The sequence below is a fragment of the Pseudochaenichthys georgianus genome, unplaced genomic scaffold (genome assembly GCF_902827115.2).
Source record: "Pseudochaenichthys georgianus unplaced genomic scaffold, fPseGeo1.2 scaffold_640_arrow_ctg1, whole genome shotgun sequence".
NCBI classification, from domain to species: domain Eukaryota; kingdom Metazoa; phylum Chordata; class Actinopteri; order Perciformes; family Channichthyidae; genus Pseudochaenichthys; species Pseudochaenichthys georgianus.
The window spans coordinates 61,736-89,617 of NW_027263196.1; the positions used below are offsets into that span (position 1 = coordinate 61,736).

At 44.4% G+C, this 27,882-nt stretch overlaps 1 protein-coding gene across 1 annotated transcript in view; it reads right to left on the minus strand.

Annotated features, from left to right (window-relative positions):
- Positions 1-289: 289 nt before the first annotated feature.
- Positions 290-27,882, minus strand: part of LOC117443611 (collagen alpha-6(VI) chain-like) — a 57,287-nt gene continuing 29,694 nt past the window's right edge. Inside the window, 27 exon segments of the mRNA XM_071202619.1 lie at positions 290-1,551; positions 1,553-1,640; positions 4,030-4,108; positions 4,440-4,776; positions 5,377-5,690; positions 5,865-5,949; positions 10,927-11,420; positions 12,209-12,220; positions 12,404-12,440; positions 13,056-13,091; positions 13,748-13,809; positions 14,250-14,271; positions 14,304-14,312; positions 14,585-14,620; positions 17,237-17,287; positions 17,371-17,433; positions 18,069-18,131; positions 18,614-18,676; positions 20,188-20,250; positions 20,480-20,515; positions 20,945-20,998; positions 22,660-22,725; positions 23,758-23,820; positions 25,668-25,721; positions 26,421-26,465; positions 26,597-26,623; positions 26,916-26,984. Of these exon segments, the coding sequence (XP_071058720.1) occupies positions 1,144-1,551; positions 1,553-1,640; positions 4,030-4,108; positions 4,440-4,776; positions 5,377-5,690; positions 5,865-5,949; positions 10,927-11,420; positions 12,209-12,220; positions 12,404-12,440; positions 13,056-13,091; positions 13,748-13,809; positions 14,250-14,271; positions 14,304-14,312; positions 14,585-14,620; positions 17,237-17,287; positions 17,371-17,433; positions 18,069-18,131; positions 18,614-18,676; positions 20,188-20,250; positions 20,480-20,515; positions 20,945-20,998; positions 22,660-22,725; positions 23,758-23,820; positions 25,668-25,721; positions 26,421-26,465; positions 26,597-26,623; positions 26,916-26,984 (2,736 nt within the window). The 3' untranslated portion in view covers positions 290-1,143.

Below are 27,882 nucleotides of genomic sequence, written 5' to 3' on the forward strand. Positions count from 1 at the left end.
TATTTTATATATATGATATATTTATATATGTATTTTTATATAGTCTTAAAGTTACAACCGGCCCTTTGAGTGCAACCATAATGCTGATGTGGCCCGCGATGAAATTGAGTTCGACCCCCCTGCTTTAAAGCTACATTTTTAAACTGGCGATGACTCCCAGGACTCACAGAGCTGCATTAGGTTAGTGGACGCAATACTATTCAGTTTAAATGCAGAATATTAGGTTCAACGTATTGCTTTCAACTAACCTAATACAGTGACGTGGAACCTGTGGACACAATGCACTTAATTAAAGTCAATCTTTATTTTGTTCCGTTTCCAAAAGCATGTTTTTAATTAAAAACATTTTCACATTTTTAAAACTGAATATGTTGTCTTCTCCTTCTTTCTGTTGTCCCAATACAATGAGCTATTGTCTATATTTGCACGTTTGATATTGAAGTAACGCAAAAGTAACAGAAGTACCACGATATCAAAGTAATCAGGATACATTACTTGAATATCTTATTACTTAGATTACTTTACTGACGACTAGTGATCTATTACATTTAGTACGTTCCCATCCCTGACTTTTAACTCTTAACAGACCAGGACTTTTACTCCAAGATAAAACACGTGTGAGGACCCAGAAGGACCCAGAAGGACCAGAAGGACCCAGAAGGACCCAGAAGGACCCAGAAGGACCCAGAAGGACCCAGAAGGATCCAGAAGGACCCAGAAGGACCCAGAAGGATCCAGAAGGACCCAGAAGGACCCAGAAGGACCCAGAAGGACCCAGAAGGACCCAGAAGGTTCCAGAAGGACCCAGAAGGTTCCAGAAGGACCCAGAAGGACCCAGAAGGTTCAGGTTAAGGCGATAAAGTATAAAACCCAGCCGTATGTTCCAGGTTTTATTCTTAGGGTTAAATACAGGACTTGCATCAGATTACACTGATGAGTTCCTCACTTCCAGCAGCAGGGGGCGCCCACACGTCGCTTAAAGATCTTCCTCTGTGGTCCCCCCCCCTGCAGGTTTGAGTGTCTTATTGTGTCCTTGAAAGCATTCTGACTGTCTTCAGAGAGCTCCAGAGGAGTTCGAGCCACACGAACGTTGAAGACAAAAACTCTACATCCTGATGAGAGCTGGAGCCGTTTGGACTTTCCCTAAAGATATTCCTGAGTCCCGTGGATTCCTTCATCGTGTCCTGCGCTCTCCCTCTCCTCTTCGTCTCCCTCTCTCCTCTTCCTCTCCTCTCCTCTTCCTCTCCTCTCCCTCTCCTCTTCCTCTTCCTCTCTCCTCTTCCTCTCTCCTCTTCCTCTCTCCTCTTCCTCTCTCCTCTTCCTCTCTCCTCTCTCCTCTTCCTCTCTTCTCTCTCCTCTCTCCTCTCTCTCCTCTCCCTCCGACGTCACACACAGTTTCTCACAGTCGGCTTGCGTGTCGAAGCTCTTTGCGGTGCCGCTTGCGTTGCCGTGGCAGCCTCTGTACTTCAAGCGAGAGCATCTCCACTGCTTGCTGTGGAAGAACCACTTCACTTCGAAGTCCCGACAGGGCCCGGGGTCCTTCTTCAGGAGACAGGGCCTGGGGTCCTTCTTCAGGAGACAGGGCCCGGGGTCCTTCTTCAGGAGACAGGGCCCGGGGTCCTTCTTCAGGAGACAGGCGCCTGCAGGAGGGACGAGACAAGACACAATGCGTTGTTGCTTTAAAAACTACAGTCTGTCTGCAGTCCACGTTTAAGATTCAACGGTTCTATCGTCATATCAGCTGCAGTGTAGACATTCTTCTGACCTGAGCTCCTCCTACAATGCAACAGATATAATACAATACAACAATACTAAATAGTGCAAGAAGTCTATATACATGTAAACAGAATACGATATGTATAAGAACAGAATATGAAATTAAATAATGTAAATTAAGATACAATGAAATATGGTTTATTCCGGTAGTCCTGTTGGGACCCCTGACATGTCGAGGACCCCAACGTGTAATGATAGAAACGTCGAGTCGGGTCTCCAGCTCATGGAAACTTCCGGATGCTAACCTGCCGACGTCGGGACATTTGAACGATTAGCATTAGTTGCGTTAATTAGCATGAAAGCATGGGGACAACAGCTACAAAATGGCTTGGCTGATTTTGACATTTCCGGAGTGGTTATCGGGGATTTTTCTGCTTAGAACTGGGACTGCTGATCCTGAAAATGTCAGAAATGGACTCGGTAACCTCCAAGCCATTTTCAACTATCGTCTCCATTAATGCTGATTAAAGGTGGGGTAGGTACGTGTGAGAAACCGGCTGGAGATACACTTGTTGTTATATTCCATGGAATGCTCTTAACGTCCCGATAGCAGTGAATATCTGAAGTGCTTTGACAACAAATCCATAAAACACATCGTCAGTGGAAGCCGTGGCGCTGTAGAAAGCACGACCAATCATCTGAGCCGGCTAAAGTAACTGGACGGCCTACCTTCCTGTCAGCCTTCCATCGGGGCACACACTGGTCTCGTGCCCTCATTAGTCATGTGGCGTTCGTGTGTGTTGGGGGAGGGGCTCTGTGAGGAAGGGGCAGATTTCTTCCGGCTGTGTATTTTCACATTCTAGCCACTCGAGCTGGTTTCTCCAGATGACCCCACCTTTAAGTCAACTCATGCTAATTGTTCAAATCAAATGTCCCAACATCTGCAGGTTAGCATCCGGCAGCTTCTACGAGCCGGAGACCCGACTCTACATTTCTAATATAACACTTTGGAGTCCTCTCATTTCCTGGTTCACCGAGCTGGAAACTAGACTGTGCACTTTGTGCCGAGCACTGGAACACATGCTGCTCCAAAACAAGGACATAATGAAAACAAGGTGTGTTCTTTTAATGAGTGAACACATCAGCCAATAGAACATGGCGTGGTGAGAGTTCTTGAAGTAAAGACGGGATGATTAGATGAATGAGATCGTGTGTTTAGCTGGGGAAACTTATTTTGACCAGAATCAGGGGGAAAAAAAGGCAGAAATGCTTAGATTCTGTTTCCTGATGTCAGTGGAGACGTTCCTCTAAAAGAAGATGTTTTTAAGAGACTTCAGAAGATGCTCAAGATGCCTTGTCTAAAAACAAGACTTAGTTATTAAGTCTTGTATCAAGTGTATCGACATGTTCTGACTAGAAATTAGACAAATATACCGTACTTTTTTGTATATGCCTCTGGGTGGATAGGACACAGCTGATGGGGCTGAGACGGGGAAAGTCTTTTGACCGGGTTCTTTTTGTTCTGTTGGAGACTTTAAGTACCGTACTTTTCGGACTATAAGCCGCGACTTTTTCCTCCATTTCTTTGTACCGCTAACGGCCACTAGGGGACCTCCTAAATCTATGGATCTTACAGGTACAATTAACCACCTTTAACACTACGGGCTCTAGGACCGGTCCGCGCCCGCCACCTCTAAGCGGCGGGCTCCAGCAGGAAAGCTGGAGGCCGGAAAAGAGCGAGACAGGTAGCGCGCCAAAGTGAAAGTGGAACCGAGAGACAGAACGAGAGCGAGACAGACGGACCATTTAGCTGCTGCGGCTTATATGCAGGTACTTGGCAAGATTTTACATTGTTGCAGTATGTGTGTAGCTACCTAGCTCAATTCCAGAGATGAGCTAGGTAGCTCTGTGTGTGTGTGTGTGTGTGTGTGTGTGTGTGTGTGTGTGTGTGTGTGTCTCTTTATCTTTATATACACAGTCTATGGTCTCCTCTACCTATGCTCTCGTCTCCACGGCTCTCAGTCCGCCCTCCCGTCCGATCCTCAAACTTCTCGCCCTGACTGGGCGGCCATTTACTTTTGGCGTCTCTTTGCATTTCTTTCATTTAACTTTCTCCGCCGCCTTAGCTCTTAGCTCTTGAGCACGAGAAGAAGCACTCTTCTTTTGTCTTTCTACATCTGGGATTCCGCCGTAATGCCCGACGAGTGTTTCACATCGGTACCTTTGCCCTGATGCCACAAACTGTACGAATCTACTTGAGTGTTCCTCTTTCCTGCAGCTACAGCTGTGTGTAAACCGTGAGGTGTGAGTTACCCGATGCCCTGCTGCGTGTCTGCTGCGTCTCTCAGGTCGCTGCAGGCTCGAGGCGGAGGCGGAGGCTTGATCACTCCCTCTGGAAAAACAACACAAATACTTTTTGAAACAAGAATATAATCCATGATGTCACACTCTTCGTCGTCCACTTGGAACATGTATTGGAAGTGTGATGAGCTTTCTCAATGTGGAGAGCAGAGGAGTATACGTACCGCTTTAATGTCTGATACAAATACTACATAATATAGTGAGAGTTACCCCCCCCCCCACTGCTGAGAGTGGAGAGGAAGACCCTGAAGAAGCGCTGGGTGTAGAGCGTAGAGTGTGTGGAGTGTGTGTAGAGTGTAGAGTGTGTGTAGAGTGTAGAGTGTGTGTAGAGTGTGTGTAGTGTGTAGAGTGTGTGTCCTCACTGCTGAGCGCGGAGAGGAAGACCCTGAAGAAGCGCTGGGCGTAGCTCTGCTCCTCGGCCTTCAGGCGGTCCAGGTGGACGAGGTGCTGCTGGAGTGGCCCCCCCGCCACCTCCTCCACCTGCCTGCGGTCGTAGCGGTCGCCCACCGTCACCACGAACTGCGCCACCCCCTCACACTGGGCCCTCTGGGAGACGTGGCTGAGCTGGGCCCGGTCCTGGGGGGCCGTGCTGGTTCCCACCAGGGTCAGCACCACCCTCCTCCTGCGGGGCTGCGCCGCCTTCAGGAGCAGCTCCGTCAGGGCCACGTCCAGAGTGACGCCCAGCGCCGAGGAGCCGCCCTGCGTCCACAGCGAAGGAGAGAAGAGGCCGGTTGTAACTTTAAGACTATATAAAAATACATATATAAATATTTAATATTTAATGTATTATATATTACATTATTGCCTCTGCATTGGATTATTATCAGTATTAAATACCTTCATAATTAACTACGTCTGAAAGCAGAAGTCTAGGGCAAATAATTGCAAGTCTCTTCAGTGAGAATGTTACAAAATGATTTAAAAAGAAAAGCCACATTTCGAAAAAAAGTGACATTTAAAAAAAAAAAGTCAAATTCTGAGAGAAAAGTCAAATTTCAGATGCATTGTGGGACATGTAGTTTATGGGCAACGTGCCTCTGTAAAGTAGCATGTAACCGTATAATAAAATCATATTTTTTGCAAGCTCTTGAGGGGCCACATAAAATGAAGTCGCGGGCCGGATTTGGCCCCCGGGCCTTGAGTTTGACACCCCTGCTTGAAAGACTCATCCACGCTGCCAGACGGGAGAAGCTGCTCCTCAGTGCTACGGTCAGTGTCTGCACCTGGGTCTGCCGGTTCTGCTGCCTGACCTGAACCACGTGATTCTCCTAACTTAGTATGGTATCAGGGACGGTGTACCTGCTGCGTCATGTTCATCAGGTGCCTCTTCATCTGGCCGGAGGTCTGGAAGGTCCCGAACCCAAACTCCACCTTGGGGGCCCGGAAGCCGCTCTGCTGGACGAGGGCCACCCGGGCCCCTGATCCGGGCCTGTGGGGGGTGGGGCTCACGGCCAGATGTTCCACCACGGAGCCCAGCAGCTGCTGCATGCCGGCGTACTCGTCAGCCTGCACCTCTCTGGAGCTGTCCAGAACCAGAACCAGGTCCACATCCGCCTCCTGAGGCGCCAGCGGGTCCAGGATGAAGGAGCACTGCTGCGAGCGCTGGCACGGGTCTGAGGGAACACGCAGGCAACATGGCTTATCAAAGGTCACCTATCATGCTGTTTTAGGCAACATGTTTTTTATATATTTGTATATATCTGAGACAAGGACAGTATTCCGTGTGTGTGTGTGTGTGTGTGTGTGTGTGTGTGTGTGTGTGTGTGTGTGTGTGTGTGTGTGCGTACCGTAACAGATGGCACAGCTCTTGACCTTCATCAGGTCAGCGGTTCTCCTCAGCACCGTGAACATGGAGGATCCGGAGTCGTCCACCTGAGATCACAAACAGCAGCTGTTCATCAAAGGACTGACGAGGCGCGGGAAGGTCTTTCAAGGGGGTTGCCGAGGTGCCTCCTCTAGGGGGGTCCTCACCTCCTCTAGGGGGGTCCTCACCTCCTATCCTCCTCTAGGGGGTGCCGAGGTGCTGGACTCCAGTGAACACTATTACGGGCACTATCGAGCACCCACACAAGCACCCCCCACACGCACCCCGCGACTGTTACAATGAAGGCTCGATCATCAGCTCACGGCATGTAGGCAGGGGAGCAGACCTCACCTCCTCTAGGGGGGGCCTCACCTCCTCTAGGGGGGTCCTCACCTCCTCTAGGGGGGACCTCACCTCCTCTAGGGGGGACCTCACCTCCTCTAGGGGGGGCCTCACCTCCTCTAGGGGGGACCTCACCTCCTCTAGGGGGGTCCTCACCTCCTCTAGGGGGGACCTCACCGCCTCTAGGGGGGTCCTCACCTCCTCTAGGGGGGTCCTCACCTCCTTTAGGGGGGGACCTCACCTCCTCTAGGGGGGTCCTCTCCTCCTCTAGGGGGGTCCTCACCTCCTTTAGGGGGGGACCTCACCTCCTCTAGGGGGGTCCTCACCTCCTCTAGGGGGAACCTCACCTCCTCTAGGGGGGTCCTAACCTCCTCTAGGGGGAACCTCACCTCCTCTAGGGGGAACCTCACCTCCTCTAGGGGGGTCCTAACCTCCTCTAGGGGGGTCCTCACCTCCTCTAGGGGGGTCCTCACCTCCTCTAGGGGGGTCCTAACCTCCTCTAGGGGGGTCCGGGGGCATGCTCAAGTTAAAAAGCATCAATCTGGCGCACTTTGAGAGCAACATGAAGAGATCTATGGATACCTCTCTTAACACCAGATGAAACACAACTGTAAACAGATGTTTCTTTTTCTTTATGGATATTTTACAAATCACTCTCCTTTCAAACTGTATTCTTGTTTTACTGTCATATAGTATTTCATACCTGTTTTAATAACAGCTCCGTTAGTGCAGCTAGCTAACCAGATGCTAACAATTCAATTTGTTCTCTCATTTCTACATTCATATGAATCTCTCTCTCTCTTGTTACTAGCAGAGATGGGGTCGTTACTCAAAAAAAGTAATATATTACATTACTATATATTACACTCTAAAACGCGCTGTTTACTTTACTCGTTACTTCACTCGAGTCGAAGCGGGACACAGAGGGCCTCATCAGGTGTTTGTTGAGGTTTGACAAAAGCTTCTGGCCTGGACACAGTTTAAACCTCACCGTCACATTCCTGGGCTTTCTTCAGACGAACTCAAAATAATGGGCTGACCTCCACCCCTCGAAAGTCATCGCTGTTGACTCGGCCATGTTTATGCACGGCATGTGGACGCGCAAGTCACCCAAAAGTTACGTAAATATAAACCTGCGGCGGAAATCCCTGTTGTCTGTCAAAGGGAGAATCTAGTAATGTTAGTAGCAGTGGTGGCCGGCGCTGCCCCACCTCAATATTTAAAAAAAAATATATATTTTTATTTTTAATGAACAAGGTAAATATCATACACTTGGTATCAGTAAAATGTATAATCTACAATAAAATCTCGTTTAACCTCTTTAAAGTAAATTCAGATGGAACATAGTAAAAACATGTAAATTCTAATGTCCGCCTAAATAAACCATTACTTATAGTGAAAACCACCATTGAATGATGGGCTAGTAGAATAAAAGCTTTAGGAATCCAAACTATAACATATAATAAGTACCCTGTATCAAGATTGATGCAAAACAAGTGAAATTTGACCTTTTTAGAGAGGTTTAGAAAAATAAAGTCCACCTCACCTCTGGGTAATTTTGGAACCATCAGTTCCATTTGAACTTTTTCACTGTAAAAATAATTGTATTACTTTGAATTATCACTATAGGTATTCATTCCATCCAAATACAACTGTTGTGAAAAAAAAAATAAAAAAAATAAAACATACTCTGTTATCCTCTTAGGCCCCACGGACCCGAAATCGCGTCATTTGCAGGAAACAACGTCTAAGGAACGTTAATATTTAATAAACTATGAATATTTTATATCCATATAACGGGGAAAAAACTAATTTAACTGATCTTTTTCATTTATTTTTTCAAAAAAAAACACACAATGCTAACAATGAGCCTCTGAATTAGCCCCGAGCGAAAAATGCTAACCTATTACTGCACGGAAAATCACTCCTAGCTCCCTTATTACTTATCCTAGCTGCACATCCAACACATTGTTTATGATCGTAAAGACACAGAATCTAACGGTGCCCACCTCAACACTGAAAGATACAAACTCGCGAGGTTATCAACAAAAACGTACATCAAAACAAGTGGCGCTAGGTACTAACATGAGCTAGGCTAACATGGCTTACCTTCCTCTTTGTCTGCTCTAAACTGGTCTTCAATGGCATTAAAACGATAAAAACGATGATGTAGTTAATCCATAGGTTAATATCCAATGGGGCTGTGTCCCCTTTGAAATGTTCTGATAATCTATAAGCAATAAAACTGCAATACCGTTATCTGCTGTCCGCTCTGTGCTCCGTGCGCTCTGGGTCCTGCAATTCCTGCTTCCTTACGTAGTAAACAATAAGTAAAGTCTGCTGCGTAATGTACTTAAGCTGGCTGGCATTCTTTATACTTTACGCAGGACCATATCTCTGGAACCCATTGGACGATTTGGGTGATTTACACATTTTTCTTAACCATTACATCCAATAGAATCGATGGGCAGTTCCCAAATCCACGTAAACATTACCATTGCGGACGTAATAGAGAAGCAAACGAAGCATATCTGAAAGTACAAGCCTGGACCGCAAAACTTTATACCCAGTATATTGCCATAAATATGATGATGGATTATCAGTAAACATTTCTACGTGACACAAAGACATTGGATTAACCTTGAGCGGCGTTTTTATTCCGTTGGTGTTCAACGGAATAAAAACGCCGCCGTGGCATTAGTTGTGTTAACTTTTGATCACAAATCAAAAAAGGTAAGACGTAATTATTGTAATATTTTTGAAACCGGATGTTGTTTACTTTCTCTTTTCTGGCTGATAGCTCCAGGAATTCGGGGTCGTACAGTGATGACATTACATGTGTGGAATCTGTGGAGTCTCAGCTTTAATCGGATATATTGTTTGTGCAGTTACGATAAGTAATTAGGGCATTTCTACCGTGAGTGCTGTGCAAAAGTCCGTTAGCATTAGTTAGCATTTTTTCGCTCCATGCTAATTCAAAGGCTTGGTAGTACTCTTGTGTTTCTTTTAGCTAACAATTGTTCACATTGTCAGTTAGCTGAGTTTCTTACCGTTAAAAGGGTATGCAACATCAATAGTTTCATAAATGTTAAGAAGCCCTGAGACAGTCTCGTAAAAAAACGGTGGGAGGGGTCCACTGGGGGGACCTTCAGGCTTAAGAGGTTAAAATTGTGTTACGATGTCTAAAGTTACTGATGAGTCACATGTTTCCTGCCTGGCCTTGCCCGTGGCATTAGTTTATCATTACCGGGCGCCGTGCAAGGAGCCCCCGAGCCAAACAGCAGCAACCAGCACGTTGCAAAAGTCTCAATAGTAAACTGTGCCGCCGAAACATAATTTCAGCCAATCAGCGCCGTCAAATATTTTGGTCACGAGGGCGCTCACGTTGGCGCCCACGTTGCTTACGTGCGTTGACGTGAGTTGTTTTTTAGACTCGTGAGTGACCAAGGTGACGCAGTAGTTGGATGAGAATGGCTTTGAGTGCAGGTGGAGTCGCCGCACCCAATTCCGTGCAAGAGCTAATCTCCAATCCTTTCGAAAGGAGAAGTTTGGGAGATAAATTGATACTTAAAGACCTTGGACCGGACCAACCCAATTTGTATATATCGCAGCAAGCTCGTGAAAAAGACAAAACGTATCAACGAGGCTTCTCACATAGCTGGTACACCAGAACGGCATGGCTAGCTGGATGCAAACAGGTAAAAACCACAGACTGCCTGTGTCATGGCGAATACAGTCGCTGGTCTGTATAGGCCGTTGTTGTGAGTGTGGACGGTCGGAGCATATATAGCGTTAGCTTAGCCGATCTCCATTCAGAAAACATGCATTCTAAAAGGTTTTTCTCTGCCGTCTGTCTGCAGACTTGTCAAAGCATTAATTCATGGTTTTTACTAACCGGTATCAGTATGTTGTTACGTCGGCATCATTTAGAAATGTGTATTACAATTTAATCACGGTAAAATATGTTCATGTTGTTGTAGTTGTAGCTCCCGAGCGCGTCTTGTTTGAATGATGCGAGTAAACACAGCAGGCAGCCGCGGTGAAACTCGAGCGTTTAGAGGGAAGCGAATATTCGCATCGCGTCCGGTCTGAACGCAGCATTAAAGCGAGCTCCACGCTGCACTGGAAACGCGCAATTACATCACCAGAAGTCCTAATTTAAGGGGTAATTTCTCCCAAAAAAATTTGTTTTACTCACTATATCAACAGCCCCACCAAAGATATTTTCCACCAGCCGCCACTGGCTAGTAGGCTAACTGTAGTGTGATTACTGAATTATAAAAGTACCGCGTTACATTACTCCGTTACCGACAAAAGTAGCCTAATATTATTACAGTTACCGAACTCTGGGTACTAGTATGTTTTCAGTCCATACCATGTACATACAATCTCCCTCTGCTGCTAAATGAGTTATTTTTACCTTTAGTCACAGAGATCCACAACTTATTTAGTTTGCTCAACTTTTTACTGTGTTATCCTGTTTCAATAGTCACTTTATCACTTTATTTTTGCTGTATTATTATTTTAATTTGTATTCTATTTCATCTTTATTTTGACTTTGTGTGAATCCTGTTTTTAACTCTGACTCTGTTGCTGCCATAAACACCTGAACTTCCCCAAGGGGATAAATACATTTCCATCTTATCTTATAAAAGCTTCAGCTACATGTGATGTAAAGTAAATCGTTTTACTCCCAGACCCACCTCCAGAGCCTCGGCGGTGTTGTTATCGTTCTTCAGCGAGATGACGGCGGGGACGATGTTGAGGCCGCGGTACTCCATGGTGGCGGTGACGATGTCCTCCACGTCCTGCGATGGCCCGTTGGAGAGGAAGACGGCCACCTTCCTCATCATCACCCCCTCTCGCACACGCTTGAAGACGTGCTGCCCCACGAAGCGCATGGCGGCCCCCAGCTGGCGCCGGCTGGACGGCTTCCCCAGGGCCACGTTCCTCAGCAGCTCCAGCAGCTGCGTCTTGGTCTGGTAGTCCTGGAAGCGGATCAGGTACTTGGTGTGGGCGCTGAATCCCACTACGGCCACCCGGGCCCCCGTCGGACAGTTGCTCTCGGAGACGGAGACGTCCTCCAGCAGAGACAGCAGGGCGGAGCGCTGCCGCTCGAAGGCCGTCGGGGTCACATCCTCCGACATGTCCAGCCCCAGAACCAGCTCCGTGGGGAAGGCCGGGCACGAAGAGGCCCCTGGAGGAGAGACGGGGACGATTGATAGGGTAGGTAGATAGGGTAGGTAGGTAGATAGGGTAGGTAGATAGATAGGGTAGGTAGATAGATAGGGTAGGTAGATAGATAGGGTAGGTAGATAGATAGGGTAGGTAGATAGATAGGGTAGGTAGATAGATAAATAATAGGGTAGGTAGATAGGGTCGGTCGCTCGGGTAGGTCGCTCGGGTCGGTCGCTCGGGTCGGTCGCTCGGGTCGGTCGCTCGGGTCGCTCGCTCGGGTCGGTCGCTCGGTCGCTCGCTCCCTCGCTCGGGTCGCTCGCTCGGGTCGGTCGCTGGGTCGGTCGCTCGGTCGCTCGCTCCCTCGCTCGGGTCGCTGGGTCGGTCGCTCGGGTCGCTCGCTCGGGTCGGTCAGGTCGGGTCGGTCGCTGGGTCGGTCGCTCGGTCGCTCGCATCCCTCGCTCGGGTCGGTCGGGTCGCTCGCTCGGGTCGGTCGGTCGGGTCGGGTCGCTCGCTCCCTCGCTCGGGTCGGTCGCTGGGTCGGTCGCTCGTAGCTCGCTCCCTCGCTCGGGTAGGTAGGGTAGCTAGATAGACACTTGTTGTGCACGGATTGGGCAGATTGGGTTAACCCTCTAAAAACTAAAATATTGCAGAAAAAATAAATATAATTCAGCGTCATGTTACCCAACCGTCCAAAATCACAGGTAACAGACGTTAAAAATGGGGGTAAAAGGTTAAAAGGTGAATTATATACATTTTTTGATTGTGCTTACCACATTGTTTACAGTGACACATTCAAGATATACGTACCTTGATGACATTCTGTATGAGGAGAAAAGACAGTGTTACAATTGAACAGCCTTTTCATGGGTCGGTACAATCTGCACTTAATTCTTTAGTAAAAATTAAACACAATTAATTTAGTAATATGAAACTCTCAAACGTATTACGTTCACATTGTTGTCTTTAATCCTTCATACGTGAACACTGATTTGAAACGCTCACCACAGTTGTCTCTGATGAGGGAGATCAGCTGACACTCCTGCCAACACAATACATTACATTATAATAAACAATATTAATACAAGTACAAGTCCTGCATTCAAACCATACTGAAGTTAAAGTATGTATCAGTCAAAAGTATTTAAAGTATGGATCGTGCAGTAAAAAGTATTAAAAGTACCTTAAGAAAAAGCGTGTATCAGTAAAATGTAGTTAAAGTACTTGAAGTAAAATAATTCATTGTTCAGTATGATGTAGTAAAAGTAAGTAAAATAAAAGTATGTTTCAGTAAAAAGTATTTAGGGTACTCGAAGTAAAAGTATGTATCAGTCAAATGTATTTAAAACGTATAGAAAAAGTATAAATTGTGCATCAACAATAATTTCAAGTACTTGAAGGAACAGTATTGGTTGTGCAGTAAAATGAAGTAAAAGTACATTTCAGCCAAAAGTATTTAAAGCAATTGAAGTAAAATCATACATTGTGCAGTAAATGTAGTTAAAGTACCAAAGTAACTAAAGGAGTGAAATAAACTAAAGCTTTGGTAAAAAAATGAAGTAGAAGTACAAGACATGGGAGAATGGAAACACTCCAGTGAAGTAAAAGTACCTCGTATTTTAAGTACAGTACTTGAGTAAAAGCGACTTTGACTCACAGTCTTGTCTCTGAGTCCTGGAGGACCCTTGGGACCCTGACGGAGGGAAACAGCAACGTCAGAAGGTCAGGTTTTCAGGCTCAGGAACCCAATGCTATTTGAGTTTGTGTGAGTTGACATTTTGACAGAACGATGACATCTTTCTCGAAAAACCCCAATTTGGGGTGAAGTGTCTCAGGGACACAACGACGTGCTGACTGCAGTGGGGTTTGAACCTGTGCCCCCCTGATCCCAACACCAAGGCTCTATCCACTGCACCACTGTTAGGGATTAATTTAGTCTTTACTCCTTAGACATTTAACCTTATCCTGTGTGTTGACATTTACGACCATCCCTGCTTCTAATCTCGTGTAAGGAATGTGTTTATGCAGTCGTATGTTGATACTAGGTTTTATGGCCTGACCTGCCGCTGACTTTCTAAGCTCCAGAGATGTGAGAGAAGTTTCCTCCACGCCTCCCTACTTAAATGAAATGTTATAACTGGAAACACAAAAACAGGACTGAAAATAATCCATTGGAAACCTCGAATAGAAAGAGATGGACCGACTCAGTTCAATAAAAGTGAAATAACACCTGAGAGAAAAACTGAAATTCCGGGTTAATAAAGTTTCTCTTATTCTTATTGGATGATGTCGTGGGTTCAGAGGGAAGACTTTATGTTTTGAATGAAAATGAAATGATTCTCCTCTCACCCGGTGTCCTAGATGTCCCGGCTCTCCAGGCGTTCCTGGTCCTCCCGACCCGCCTGAGCTCCCTGGGTCCATCAGAAGGAAACATAGAAATAAACTGCTAGTTGCGAGAACTAACGAAATGGGAATAAACCGAAATGTTGAGGACCCCAAAGTTTTATGTGAGAAATGTACAGTAGGGTTAAAACTGCCATTGTTGATCCTGGAAACGTGAGAAATGGATTCAGCATCCTCAATAACCTCCAAAACAAACTGTCATATATTATTTATAATATTACATGTAAACATTGAATGAATGTGCATGAGAGCAGAATGTATGAATGTGTGAGTGTACATACATATGTGTGTGTGAGTGAAAATGTATGTAAAAGCAGAATGTATTTGCGTCAGAGGACCAGTATGAGTTACGGCCTGTACGGCCCCTCGTCTGCACAATGCTCCACCTCTGTTACAATATGTATTTGAATATATATATAAATATGTAGAAGAGGTTTGTTGTCTCTCACCCCTCGCCCTGGGTTCCCTCTCATCCCGGGGAACCTTTAGTTCCCTGCTGGCTGTCCTCTCCCTGAAAACACACACACACACACACACACACACACACACACACACACACACACACACACACACACACACACACACACACACACACACACACACACACACACACACACACACACACACACACACACACACACACACACACACACACACACACACACACACCACACACACACACACACCACACACACACCACACACACACACACACACACACACACATTGAATATTCATGTTTTTGAGACTTTAATCTCAATTCTTAGAAAGAGTTTGGACTCACACTCAGACCGGGGTTACCAGGGAAACCAGGAGCTCCCTGTAAAGAAGAATCATAAGATGTCACATGTCAGATAATAAGTGCGTTTGCATCGACCAGTTTTTATATTTTATAAACACAGAGCAAAGAGGTGTTCAATATAATAGTACACATAGGAATATCTTGGAATGGGGCGGTGGTGGTGAAGTCGATAGGGACTTGGCTTGGCAACTGGAAGGTCACCAGTTCAAGTCCCGGCAAGACCAAGTGCTACCGAGGTGTCCCTGAGCAAGGCACCGTTCCCCACACTGCTCCCCGGGCGCCGCTCAAAATGGCAGCACACTGCTCCTAACACTAGGATGGATCGAATGCAGAGAAACCATTTCCCCACGGGGATTAATGAAGTATATCAAAAAGGAATATATTATATTCTTTCATTTTTGTAAATCCAGACCCGAGCCCCAACATTTAATGGTATTTCTAAAATTAAAACAAAAATAAGTAAAGATCTCCCCCCTGCCATGCTGGCTGTGAAAGAGGGGCGTGGCTCTACTTTACAGGCCACTTTAGATGATGTGGCGCACTGTGATTGGCCCATAGACACCCAATTAAATAAGCCAGTACAATTGTGTGGAGTCATGTGACAGTCGAGAGACCGAGACAACCGAGAAAAGTGGATCATTATACTGAACGGGTTAATTTGCTCAGAATGCTGTAAACCCTGGAATGTTGAGGACCCTAAAGTGTTATGATATACATGTAGAGCAGGGTCTCCAGCTCATAGAAACTTCCGGATGCTAACCTGCAGATGTTGGGACATTTACACAATTAGCATTAATTAGCAGTAATGGAGATAATAGTTGATATTGGGTGATTTGAAGACATTCGGAGTGTTTTGGAGGTTATTGAGGATGTTGAATCCATTCCTGAGGCTTTCGGGATCAAAGATGGCAGTTCTAACCAGGAAGTGGCCATATGTGTAGTCTTGCTGGACTTTGCCATTGTTGATCCTCCATATGCTAATGAACGCAACTCATGCTGATCGTGCAAATGTCCCAACATCTGCAGGTTAGCATCCGGCAGTTTCCACAAGCTGGAGACCCGACTTTACTTTACTATCGTAACACTTTGGGGTATTCAACATGTCCAGGTTCACTCAGCTGGAAATGTGATATTTAGAATTTATCTTTATTCATCTAGTGTTGGACGTTTTTCTGTACGTTTCTTCCCGTTTGTTGTTCGGAGAGGATCTGGTGCCCCGTGCGAGGTCACTGTAGGAAACAGCGTGCACCCGGGTAATCCAATTGACAATTTTGCTTAGAAGTTGCACCAGGATCTTGTGCAGTCAATATATAATGAAAACAAGGTGTTTTCTCTTTTAATAAGTGAACAAATCAGCCAATAGAACAAGTACAAAATGGCTTGGTGAGAGTTCTTGAAGTAAAGACGGGATGATTAGATGAATGAGATCTCGTGTTTAGCTGGGAAACTTATTTTTTATTTTATTTTTTTACTTTTTTTTATTGAGTCAGGCACAATGAGTTTACATTTATACAGTCAATATTTTTATTTATTTATCCCCTTTCCCTCCCTCCCGGTCCTAGCTAGTAAAATAAATAACTAACTAAATAAATAAGATAGATACCTGTATAGGTAAAAGTAAAGTAATATAGAAGATAATATTAAAAGAAAATGTATAGATAAGGGAATAAAGAATAGTAACAGTAATACTTGTACCCATATACTCATATGTATAGTTGTATACCCACATGTACACATACCTACATGTATACAAAGACAGAACAAATAAATAACAAAAAATAAAAAAAAAAATTCATATAAAAAGAGACACAAGAAAAAAAAAAAAAAAAGGAAAAAAAAAAACATACGTTCGTAGTTCCCCCTCGTTCTCCTTAATGTAGTGTCTTAAGTTCAGCTGTGTAGGCTCTCAGAGCCCCAGACAGATTCAAATAGTTTTGAGGAGCCCCTCCGGTTATATTTAATCTTCTCCAAGTTCAGGTACAACATTAGATCTTTAAGCCATTGAGATGCTTTAGGTGGTATCGAAGATTTCCATTCTAGGAGTATTCTTCTTCGTGCTAAAAGAGATGCTATACTGTCCTTAGTTTTCCTCTTCAACATTCGGTGGCCAGGTATTACTCCAAAAATGGCAGTTTCTGCATGGTGTCAATACCACGTCCAAGGGAAACTTATGTTGAACTATATTTGACCAGAATCAGGAAATTTGTAAAAAAAAAAAAAGCCAGAAATGCTTAGATTCTGTTTCCTGATGCTAGTGGAGACGTTCCTCTAAAATAAGATGTTTTTAAGAGACTTAAGATGCCTTGTCTAAAAACAATACTTACGTTATTAAGTCTTATATCAAATGTAACGACATATTCTGATTAGAAATTAGACAAATATACTCGGCAAGACTTTACATTTTTGCAGTATGTGTGTAGCGACCTAGCTCAGTTCCAGAAACGAGCTAGGTATCGAGGTGTAGAGAGTATATTACTGAGGACCTCTCATTGGACGCGTAGCCTGTCGTGTTGCATGGATGCAACCAAACACGAGCGCTCCACAAGAGTCCTATAATAATACTCAATAAGCATCAGTCCACTTCTCTCTGAATGGTGTTATGGAATTCGTTATGGACGTGAAGATGAGCTTTACCTGTGCACCCGTTTGTCCTGGAGGTCCGTCCCCGTCTCTCCCGTCCTGACCCTGAAACACACACCGGCAATCAGAGTCCCTTCGTTCGACTGTACGTACAGTTTACACCATGTGGCTGGAGCGTGGCGCCTCACCGGCAGTCCTTGGGGTCCCGGTGACCCTGGGTCCCCCTCACCCCCCAGCTCCCCTAGTTGGCCCTGCAACAACAACAACAACAACATCAGTATTTAAAATAAAAGATCCCATCGTTAGTTGTTAAGTCAAATGCATCTTCCTACATTATAGTTTTGAATGTTCTCAAACAATCTTTATTGAGCCGCATATTGGGTAAACCAGTTTCATCCATATATAAATATCATATTTTTGTATTTCAACATGTATATTTCCTACTTTTTTAATGCTATTGTTTATTTCTGTTTGAGATGTTTACTTTTTTGATTGTTTATTTCTAGTCTTTTAATTTCTCTAATGTAAAACGCCTTGTCTTTTTATTCTGCTGCAACGCAAACACTTCCCACATGGGGATCAATCAAGTACTTCTTATCGTATATAAATACACACTAGTATGTATAATGATAATAATGACGCTATAACCACTCGACTGCCTGCATGTAATCACATGACTGCTAAAGTCTTGTATTGAGACACCTTGATGTGTTCATATAGGAAACGGTAGATACATGAAAGCTTTCTCATTTCTCTAATTTCCCCTCCTCGACTCCTATCCTCGACTCCTATCCTCGTGTCTTAGTCCCTTCTATGTGTGTATTTTAAGTGCACAATTCCCCAACTCTGATTGGATCACTAGGTAACAGGAAGTGATGTCACGCACCTTCTGTCCAGTAGCGCCGCGGTGTCCGGGTAACCCCGGGCCTCCAGCTGGTCCCAACCCCCCCTGCAGAACAACAACGGACTTAGAACAGGAAGTGCTGAAAACTACCCAAAAGTTTACACAAGTTTAATTTCAGAAAAACATAAATTAAAACAACTTATTTATGACTTTCTGGAATAGCACAGCAGCCTGAATAATCAAATAATAAATAAACAAAGCATGTCAAACTTGAAAAAAATGTAATTCACAGGTTGACATTTCAGTCTTTAAACAACACACCCATGTACATATATATATAAATATATACACTTTATCATATTAATACCGTTAAACCCTATGACCCAAGGACAATGTTGGTTATATAAACGTGCAAAGTACTGTTCCCTTGTTGTCTCTTTATGCTTTAGTAAATGTTTTAATTCCAATCTTTTATATATTGCTGTTATTTTGTATTTATTTGTGTTCATCTGTATTTATTTCTGGACATCTACATTTCTTTTCCAAAATGTCCGCTTCGAGACGCGGTGGTCCAGTAGAGGAAGTACCTGAGGTCCGGAGGAGCCGGAGGTCCCTGCCTCTCCGGTTTCACCTTCTCCGCCTCGGAGGCCCTGCAGAAGCACTCAAACATGTTTGATCTTGCATTGCACTGGGATTTATACTTTAGAAATGTATGTTTACAACTACCGTACTTTTCGGACCTGCATATGAGCCGCAGCAGCTAAATTGTCTCGTTCTGTCTCTCGGTTCCACTTTCACTTTGGCGCGCTACCTGTCTCACTCTTTTCCGACCTCCAGCTTTTCCTGCTGGAGCCCGATGCTTAAAGGTGGCGGGCGCGGAGCGGTCCTAGAGCCCATAGAGTTACAGGTGGTTAATTTCACCTGTAAAACCCATAGATGTAGGAGGTTCCCTAGTGGCCGTTAGCTGTACAAAGAAAATGGGGGGAAAAGTCGCGGCTTATAGTCCGAAAAGTACGCTACGTAAAAACTGTGATTAATATCAGAAGAAAACTCAGATATGTACGTGGTAAATAGAAATGTTTTTTTTATAGTATTCTCATACATTAGACACACATCATGACGAGGAGGGTCAAAGCTCGCAAAGTGAAGAGAGCGGTTTTTCTAAATTCATGACTTTAATCTCAGAGAATGTCATTCTTTCATTAATGATATATCATAACGTCAGAGAATATATCATTAGCTTCTCATGGATTTATGACTTTCACGTTATTATCACTTATTTTACGAGACGATCTTAATCAGAAGCCGTGTGGGAAACACAGCGTCTGGTCAGATCTGTGAGCCGACTGCAGCAGAACTGGAGAGCGTGAGCCAGATGAGCATTTTCCTGGCATCCCTCATGTTTTCCCTTTTGGTATTAATCAACAGTTCTCGTGCATTTCTGAGGAAGTCTGTGTGCGAGCCAATCAGGTCATCGAGTCCAACATCTGCAGCCAAATCCCTACCCTCCCACACACATCCACCATGTGTGTCTCTACTTTAAAGAGTCCTCTTCTGTTCTCCTGCTGATGTTCAGGTGTATATCAGCATGTAGTGTCTCTACTTTAAAGAGTCCTCTCCTGCTGATGTTCAGGTGTATATCAGCATGTAGTGTCTCTACTTTAAAGAGTCCTCTCCTGCTGATGTTCAGGTGTATATCAGTATGTAGCGTCTCTACTTTAAAGAGTCCTCTCCTGCTGATGTTCAGGTGTATATCAGTATGTAGCGTCTCTACTTTAAAGAGTCCTCTCCCGCTGATGTTCAGGTGTATATCAGTATGTAGCGTCTCTACTTTAAAGAGTCCTCTCCTGCTGATGTTCAGGTGTATATCAGTATGTAGTGTCTCTACTTTAAAGAGTCCTCTCCTGCTGATGTTCAGGTGTATATCAGTATGTAGTGTCTCTACTTTAAAGAGTCCTCTCCTGCTGATGTTCAGGTGTATATCAGTATGTAGTGTCTCTACTTTAAAGAGTCCTCTCCTGCTGATGTTCAGGTGTATATCAATATGTAGTGTCTCTACTTTAAAGAGTCCTCTCCTGCTGATGTTCAGGTGTATATCAATATGTAGTGTCTCTACTTTAAAGAGTCCTCTCCTGCTGAATAGATAATGAGGATCACTCACCTGTGGACCTGAAGCACCGGGGATGCCCTGAGATCCTCGAACCCCAGGCCCTCCAGATGAACCCTGCACCAAAACACACACACACACACACACACACACACACACACACACACACACACACACACACACACACACACACACACACACACACACACACACACACACACACACACACACACACACACACACACACACACACACACACACACACACACACACACACACACACACACAGTTCACACACACAGTATGTGGCTGCATGTAGCTGTAAGTCGTTATCTTGCTCTCCTACCTTCTCCCCCTCAGAGCCTCTCCTCCTCTCGGCACCCTGCCACACAGAACAGCTCGTCAGCACATCAAACACATCCTACATGTTTCGCTCTGATGAAGTCAACAAGGGGAGTGGGAACTAATTGGATTCCCAACCATCAAAAACTCTTCTTTTAGGCACGGCGACGTTGGTTAACATCTTATTTCCTTTTCAATTTATATTATACATTTGCATTTTGTGAGGAATAATAAAGCCAATCTTTTTGAATGTATAATATAAGGCGGCATTTTATTCTGTAGAATGTGTTGCTCTGAGAATTGAGGAAACTTTTAATGTTTTAGTAAAAGTGTTTTTTGTGCAGGTCTCCAAAGTTTAAGCTTCTTTATTTTTTCTAAAGATGAATTTCACTGATAACATTTTTTTATATTTCCAGATGTTCTAAAAAAATGGACTCTTTAGAAAGATTATTAAAGTCAGAACTCCCACCTTGAATCCAACGTCACCTGCAACGCCTGGTCCTCCATCCACTCCGGATAAACCCTGGAGATTAAAACACACTCAATGATAATCAAAGGACTACAACTCCCATGATCCCACGCTGCATCAAAACCACACCAAAGTCTAGCTGGTACTGCTGTTTTAGTTCAGAGACCTGCAGTGGCAGAACATTACAGATAGTTCGTTGTAGTAAGAGTATTAAACACACTGTAAAAAATACTTTGAAAAAAATAGAAAGAAGACTACAACTCCCATGATCCCACGCTGCTTCAGAACCACACCAAAGTCTAGCTTGTACTGCTGTTTTAGTTCAGACAGAGACCTGCAGTGGCAGAACATTATAGATAGTACATTATATTAAAAGTATTAAACACACTGTAAAAAATACTTCGAAAAAATAGAAAGAAGACTACAACTCCCATGATCCCACGCTGCTTCAGAACCACACCAAAGTCTAGCTTGTACTGCTGTTTTAGTTCAGACAGAGACCTGCAGTGGCAGAACATTATAGATAGTACATTATATTAAAAGTATTAAACACACTGTAAAAAATACTTCGAAAAAATAGAAAGAAGACTACAACTCCCATGATCCCACGCTGCTTCACCGCCACAACAAAGTCCAGCTTGTACTAAGCTTAACAGCTGTTTTAAACTAGAGACCTGTAGTGGCAGAACATTACAGATAGTTCGTTATAGTAAGAGTATAAGCACACTGTAAGAAATCCTCTTGTAATGTGAAAACATCTGAAGAAGACTACAACTCCCATGATCCCACGCTGCATCAAAACCACACCAAAGTCCAGCTGGTACTGCTGTTTTAGTTCAGGGACCTGTAGTGGCAGAACATTACAGATAGTTCGTTGTAGTAAGAGTATTAAACACACTGTAAAAAATACTTTGAAAAAAATAGAAAGAAGACTACAACTCCCATGATCCCACGCTGCTTCAGAACCACACCAAAGTCTAGCTTGTACTGCTGTTTTAGTTCAGACAGAGACCTGCAGTGGCAGAACATTATAGATAGTACATTATATTAAAAGTATTAAACACACTGTAAAAAATACTTCGAAAAAATAGAAAGAAGACTACAACTCCCATGATCCCACGCTGCTTCACCACCACAACAAAGTCCAGCTTGTACTAAGCTTAACAGCTGTTTTAAACTAGAGACCTGTAGTGGCAGAACATTACAGATAGTTCGTTATAGTAAGAGTATAAGCACACTGTAAGAAATCCTCTTGTAATGTGAAAACATCTGAAGAAGACTACAACTCCCATGATCCCACGCTGCATCAAAACCACACCAAAGTCCAGCTGGTACTGCTGTTTTAGTTCAGGGACCTGCAGTGGCAGAACATTACAGATAGTTCGTTGTAGTAAGAGTATTAAACACACTGTAAAAAATACTTTGAAAAAAATAGAAAGAAGACTACAACTCCCATGATCCCACGCTGCTTCACCACCACACCAAAGTCTAGCTTGTACTGCTGTTTTAGTTCAGACAGAGACCTGCAGTGGCAGAACATTATAGATAGTACATTATATTAAAAGTATTAAACACACTGTAAAATATACTTCGAAAAAAATAGAAAGAAGACTACAACTCCCATGATCCCACGCTGCATCAAAACCACACCAAAGTCCAGCTTGTACTGCTGTTATCTTTCAGTGACCTGTCGTGGCAGAAAGTGTTGTTGTTACCAGGGGTCCGGGGTCCCCAGGGTTTCCTTTGGCTCCAGGGCTGGTGTTATCAACGCCGCGCTCCGCCTGTTAAACCCCCCCACAAAGACTCATTATGAAATCAAAGTTTTAACTCTGAGGATGCATTGTTTTGTTAAGTGGAGCCTCCAGCTGTGCTCCATCTTCATTGATATAAAAGGGGCCTATTGTGCTTTTCCAGTCCATATATATTATACACACTATTGTATACAATCTAATATATATATACACATTAGTCACATATTTATTATTGCAGTACATTAGCTACAATTCTTCCATTTATTTAATTTGTATTTTATATTTAATGCAACTCAATTTCCCCTCTGGGCATTTTCGAAATATTTATTGTTGCATATATTATAGTATAATGTCCTCATTTGTATTTTTGAATCTAATATTTAATATTTTAATAATTATATTCATTGTATTTATTTAATAAACACTGTCGTTTATTATTGTATACATTGTAGTACAATTTTCCCATTTGTATTTAAATATATCTATACCAATATATTTATTTATACTTTATTGTTTTATATATAATCATTTCAAACCTTTATTTAACCAGATTGGTCCATTGAGATCATGGATCTCTTTTTCAAGGCAGACCTGCAGCAGATAGGTTCCACATGAAACTGTAAAGGACATCATACATTATATCTACAGGATACATAGTTATAGTTATAGAGGTCACAGGTCAAAGGTCACAGAGCCTTCTCCTGGCCTCAAGCGAGAAGCAGGACGTGTTCCTGTAGAAGAACCCTAGCCTCACCCTCAGCTTTTTAAGCAGGTTATTGACATGGAGTTTAAAAGAGAGACAATCATCAAGCAGACACCCAGGTGTGTATAACAGGCAACCACTTCGAGTACTTGCATAGGAACAATATCCAAAACCGGCTCCGGTGTCTTTTCAGCTTTAGAAAAGAGCATTACCTTACCGTAAGCTTATATATAATACAATTCTTTTTTAAATGTTATTATTATTTAATTGTATTTATTTTTATTTTATGAACTCATTCTATATACTGATGTTTACATATTTAATAGTTGTAGAGCAACAAAAAAAAAAGTTTGACTGACCGGATCTCCTCTCAGTCCTCGCTGTCCGGCCACCCCCGCCTCCCCTCTGATGCCCCGGATACCCTGAGAGAGAGAGAAGGTAAAGGTGGACATAATTCATAATAATTATATAACGCTCCACAGGTAATGGGACAACAATTATGATATTCAATAACGTTTACACATATATATATATATTCCCCGTAAAGTGTTAAAGTGATGCCAGAACTCTGAGAATCACTCGGAGCGTCAGACGGAGAGACAGCTTTGTTTTTACGGAGCTCCGACGTCACGTTGTTGTTTACGTCAGGAGACATCTTGAGTCATGATCTCGAGAGAATCGATATATAATATACAAGATCAGCGCCACAGTACTCATACTCTGGACTACCTATGTTGCAAATGTATTATCAAATGTATTATCTTTCTGTGAGGTTTCTCCATGTTCCCTTTAAACTGTGGGGTTTCTCCGGAAGTTTTTCCTTGTACGATGTGAGGGTCTGAGGACAGAGGGTCTGAGGACAGAGGGTCTGAGGACAGAGGGTCTAAGGACAGAGGGTGTGAGGACAGAGGGTCTAAGGACAGAGGGTCTAAGGACAGAGGGTCTGAGGACAGAGGGTGTGAGGACAGAGGGTCTAAGGACAGAGGGTCTAAGGACAGAGGGTCTAAGGACAGAGGGTCTGAGGACAGAGGGTGTGAGGACAGAGGGTCTAAGGACAGAGGGTCTAAGGACAGAGGGTCTAAGGACAGAGGGTGTGAGGACAGAGGGTCTAAGGACAGAGGGTCTAAGGACAGAGGGTCTAAGGACAGAGGGTCTAAGGACAGAGGGTCTGAGGACAGAGGGTCTAAGGACAGAGGGTCTAAGGACAGAGGGTGTGAGGACAGAGGGTCTAAGGACAGAGGGTCTAAGGACAGAGGGTCTGAGGACAGAGGGTCTGAGGACAGAGGTTCTGAGGACAGAGGGTCTGAGGACAGAGGGTCTAAGGACAGAGGGTCTGAGGACAGAGGGTCTGAGGACAGAGGGTCTGAGGACAGAGGGTCTAAGGGCAGAGGGTCTGAGGACAGAGGGTCTAAGGACAGAGGGTGTAAGGACAGAGGGTGTAAGGACAGAGGGTCTGAGGACAGAGGGTCTAAGGACAGAGGGTCTAAGGACAGAGGGTCTGAGGACAGAGGGTGTGAGGACAGAGGGTCTAAGGACAGAGGGTCTAAGGACAGAGGGTGTGAGGACAGAGGGTCTAAGGACAGAGGGTCTAAGGACAGAGGGTCTGAGGACAGAGGGTCTGAGGACAGAGGGTCTAAGGACAGAGGGTCTGAGGACAGAGGGTCTGAGGACAGAGGGTCTGAGGACAGAGGGTCTAAGGACAGAGGGTCTGAGGACAGAGGGTCTAAGGACAGAGGGTCTAAGGACAGAGGGTGTGAGGACAGAGGGTCTAAGGACAGAGGGTCTAAGGACAGAGGGTCTGAGGACAGAGGGTGTGAGGACAGAGGGTCTAAGGACAGAGGGTCTAAGGACAGAGGGTGTGAGGACAGAGGGTCTAAGGACAGAGGGTCTAAGGACAGAGGGTCTAAGGACAGAGGGTCTAAGGACAGAGGGTGTGAGGACAGAGGGTCTAAGGACAGAGGGTCTAAGGACAGAGGGTGTGAGGACAGAGGGTCTGAGGACAGAGGGTCTGAGGACAGAGGGTCTGAGGACAGAGGGTCTGAGGACAGAGGGTCTAAGGACAGAGGGTCTAAGGACAGAGGGTGTGAGGACAGAGGGTCTAAGGACAGAGGGTCTAAGGACAGAGGGTGTGAGGACAGAGGGTCTGAGGACAGAGGGTCTGAGGACAGAGGGTCTGAGGACAGAGGGTCTAAGGACAGAGGGTCTGAGGACAGAGGGTGTCGTATTGTCATACTGATATCATAAATATATATAAATATAAATATATTACTGGGTTTCCTGAGTCTCCTCTTTCTCCTTGAGCTCCATCTGATCCTGCCAGTCCCTGCAGACACAGAACCACACACACAATATAATAATAATAATAATAATAATAATAATAATAATAATAATAATAATAATAATAATAAACTGACAAAATATAACCAAACAAACAAAAGTATATTATTATATCTCTTTTCAATAATAATAATAATAATAATAATAATAATGCATATATAAGACTACCCTCATAACGGGTTTACGAATAGTTTGTAATGTATTAATTAGCTTGTGAACACTTTATAAATCCTTAATAAGCACGAGATAAACCGGGCGACTGCGACCGGTTGCTTGCCAAATAGTGAGCCCACACGTATCGGTGCTGCTAAGCCTCATTAGAAACGGCAGTAACTCCTGCATAAACACACTTTACAAGGTTCCCTGTTGGCCGTGATGAATGTTAGTCACTCGTAAAGAGATGCCAAGAAACACCAAGATGGAGGGGGGGGGGTCCACTCAGTGAACAACAGATACCAAGGATGCTGGCTGACGAAGAAGACAAAGTAAGCTCGGTAGCCAACATAAGGCTTAGTCATCTTGCCAAATAGTGAGCCTGTGTTGATGCATGGAAACCAGTCAGAACTGGTTTATAAATGGTTCTCGATGATTAATAAAGTGTGTTCAGCCTAATTATAAACCCTTTGTGAATCCTTTATAAGGTTAGGGTTAAAGTGGTACCGGTTTATGTGATGACTTTCTGTACCTGCTCTCCGCAGACTCCGTCCAGTCCGTCGCCTCCGTCTCCGCCCTGTTGGATCAGAACCAGCGTCTCAGCGCTCTCCTCTTTATGAACTCAAATATTTATGTTTCTCCAAACACTTTTAGAAAATGCAGTTTCAAGTCTTCTGTAATCTCCTCTAAAGGTTTTGCTCCACTCACGCGGTTCCCGGAGAAGCCCCGGTAGCCCTGCGGACACAACGCACACATCCTTTTCATTTCTGTGTCCTGGGAAGCACTCATCTGACGGGCGCTGTCCACGTGTGGCATGTGTGTAGTGACAGTGTGATTACGGTGACACATGGGTGTAAGAGGGGTGGGTACTAGGTACTAATGTGTCATATGGGTCTTTAACCTAAACATATATTAATGAAATAAACACATACAAACATAATAAAAAGATAAACTAAATAAAAATATGATTAGAAATGTATAAAATAAAAGATAAAATAAAAAGGCAGCATTAATATAATATTCATACCTTCTGTCCTCGGACTCCAGGACAGCCCTGGAGGCCCTGCGGTCCGCCGGGTCCAGGAGGCCCGCCCACCTGAAACACCCGAGACAAGGATCCATCACTCTGCAGAGAACACTAGAGGCTTCTCAATACTCTAATTCCCCTCCTCGACTCCTCGACTCCTCGACTCCTCCGGTAGTGACCCGGAAATGGACTTCCATTTTGAAGGACGTCTCATTTCTCTAAATGCACACCGAGGACCGAGGACCGAGCGTCGAGGAGGCTCTCTGGAGGAGCTCTAACCGAGGATACACTGATGGTTCCTCCACGGCTCCTCCGCGGATGCATTTCCGGGAACGGTGGAGGCGTGACGCACGGCCGGACTTATCTCAGCCAATCACAGCTCTGCATGCATCCCCTGGATATTATTTTAATAACTGCTTTCATCGCAATCTCTGTATTTGCTTTAGTTTAGTAGATATCTACAAATATATTTATATTAATATTTTTCTAAAACCTGTGCTTCACAAAATAAAATACACAACGGCTGTAGCCTGATTATGCTTTAGGAGCTGTAGGTGTGTGTGGTACAGTGTGTAGGTGTGTGTGTGTGGTACAGTGTGTGTAGGTGTGTGTGGTACAGTGTGTAGGTGTGTGTGTGGTACAGTGTGTAGGTGTGTGTGTGGTACAGTGCGTAGGTGTGTGTGTGTGTGGTACAGTGTGTAGGTGTGTGTGTGTGTGGTACAGTGTGTAGGTGTGGTGTGGGTACAGTGTGTAGGTGTGTGTGTGTGGTACAGTGTGTGTAGGTGTGTGTGGTACAGTGTGTAGGTGTGTGTGTGGTACAGTGTGTAGGTGTGTGTGTGGTACAGTGTGTAGGTGTGTGTGTGGTACAGTGTGTAGGTGTGTGTGTGGTACAGTGTGTAGGTGTGTGTGTGGTACAGTGTGTAGGTGTGTGTGGTACAGTGTGTAGGTGTGTGTGTGTGTGTGTGGT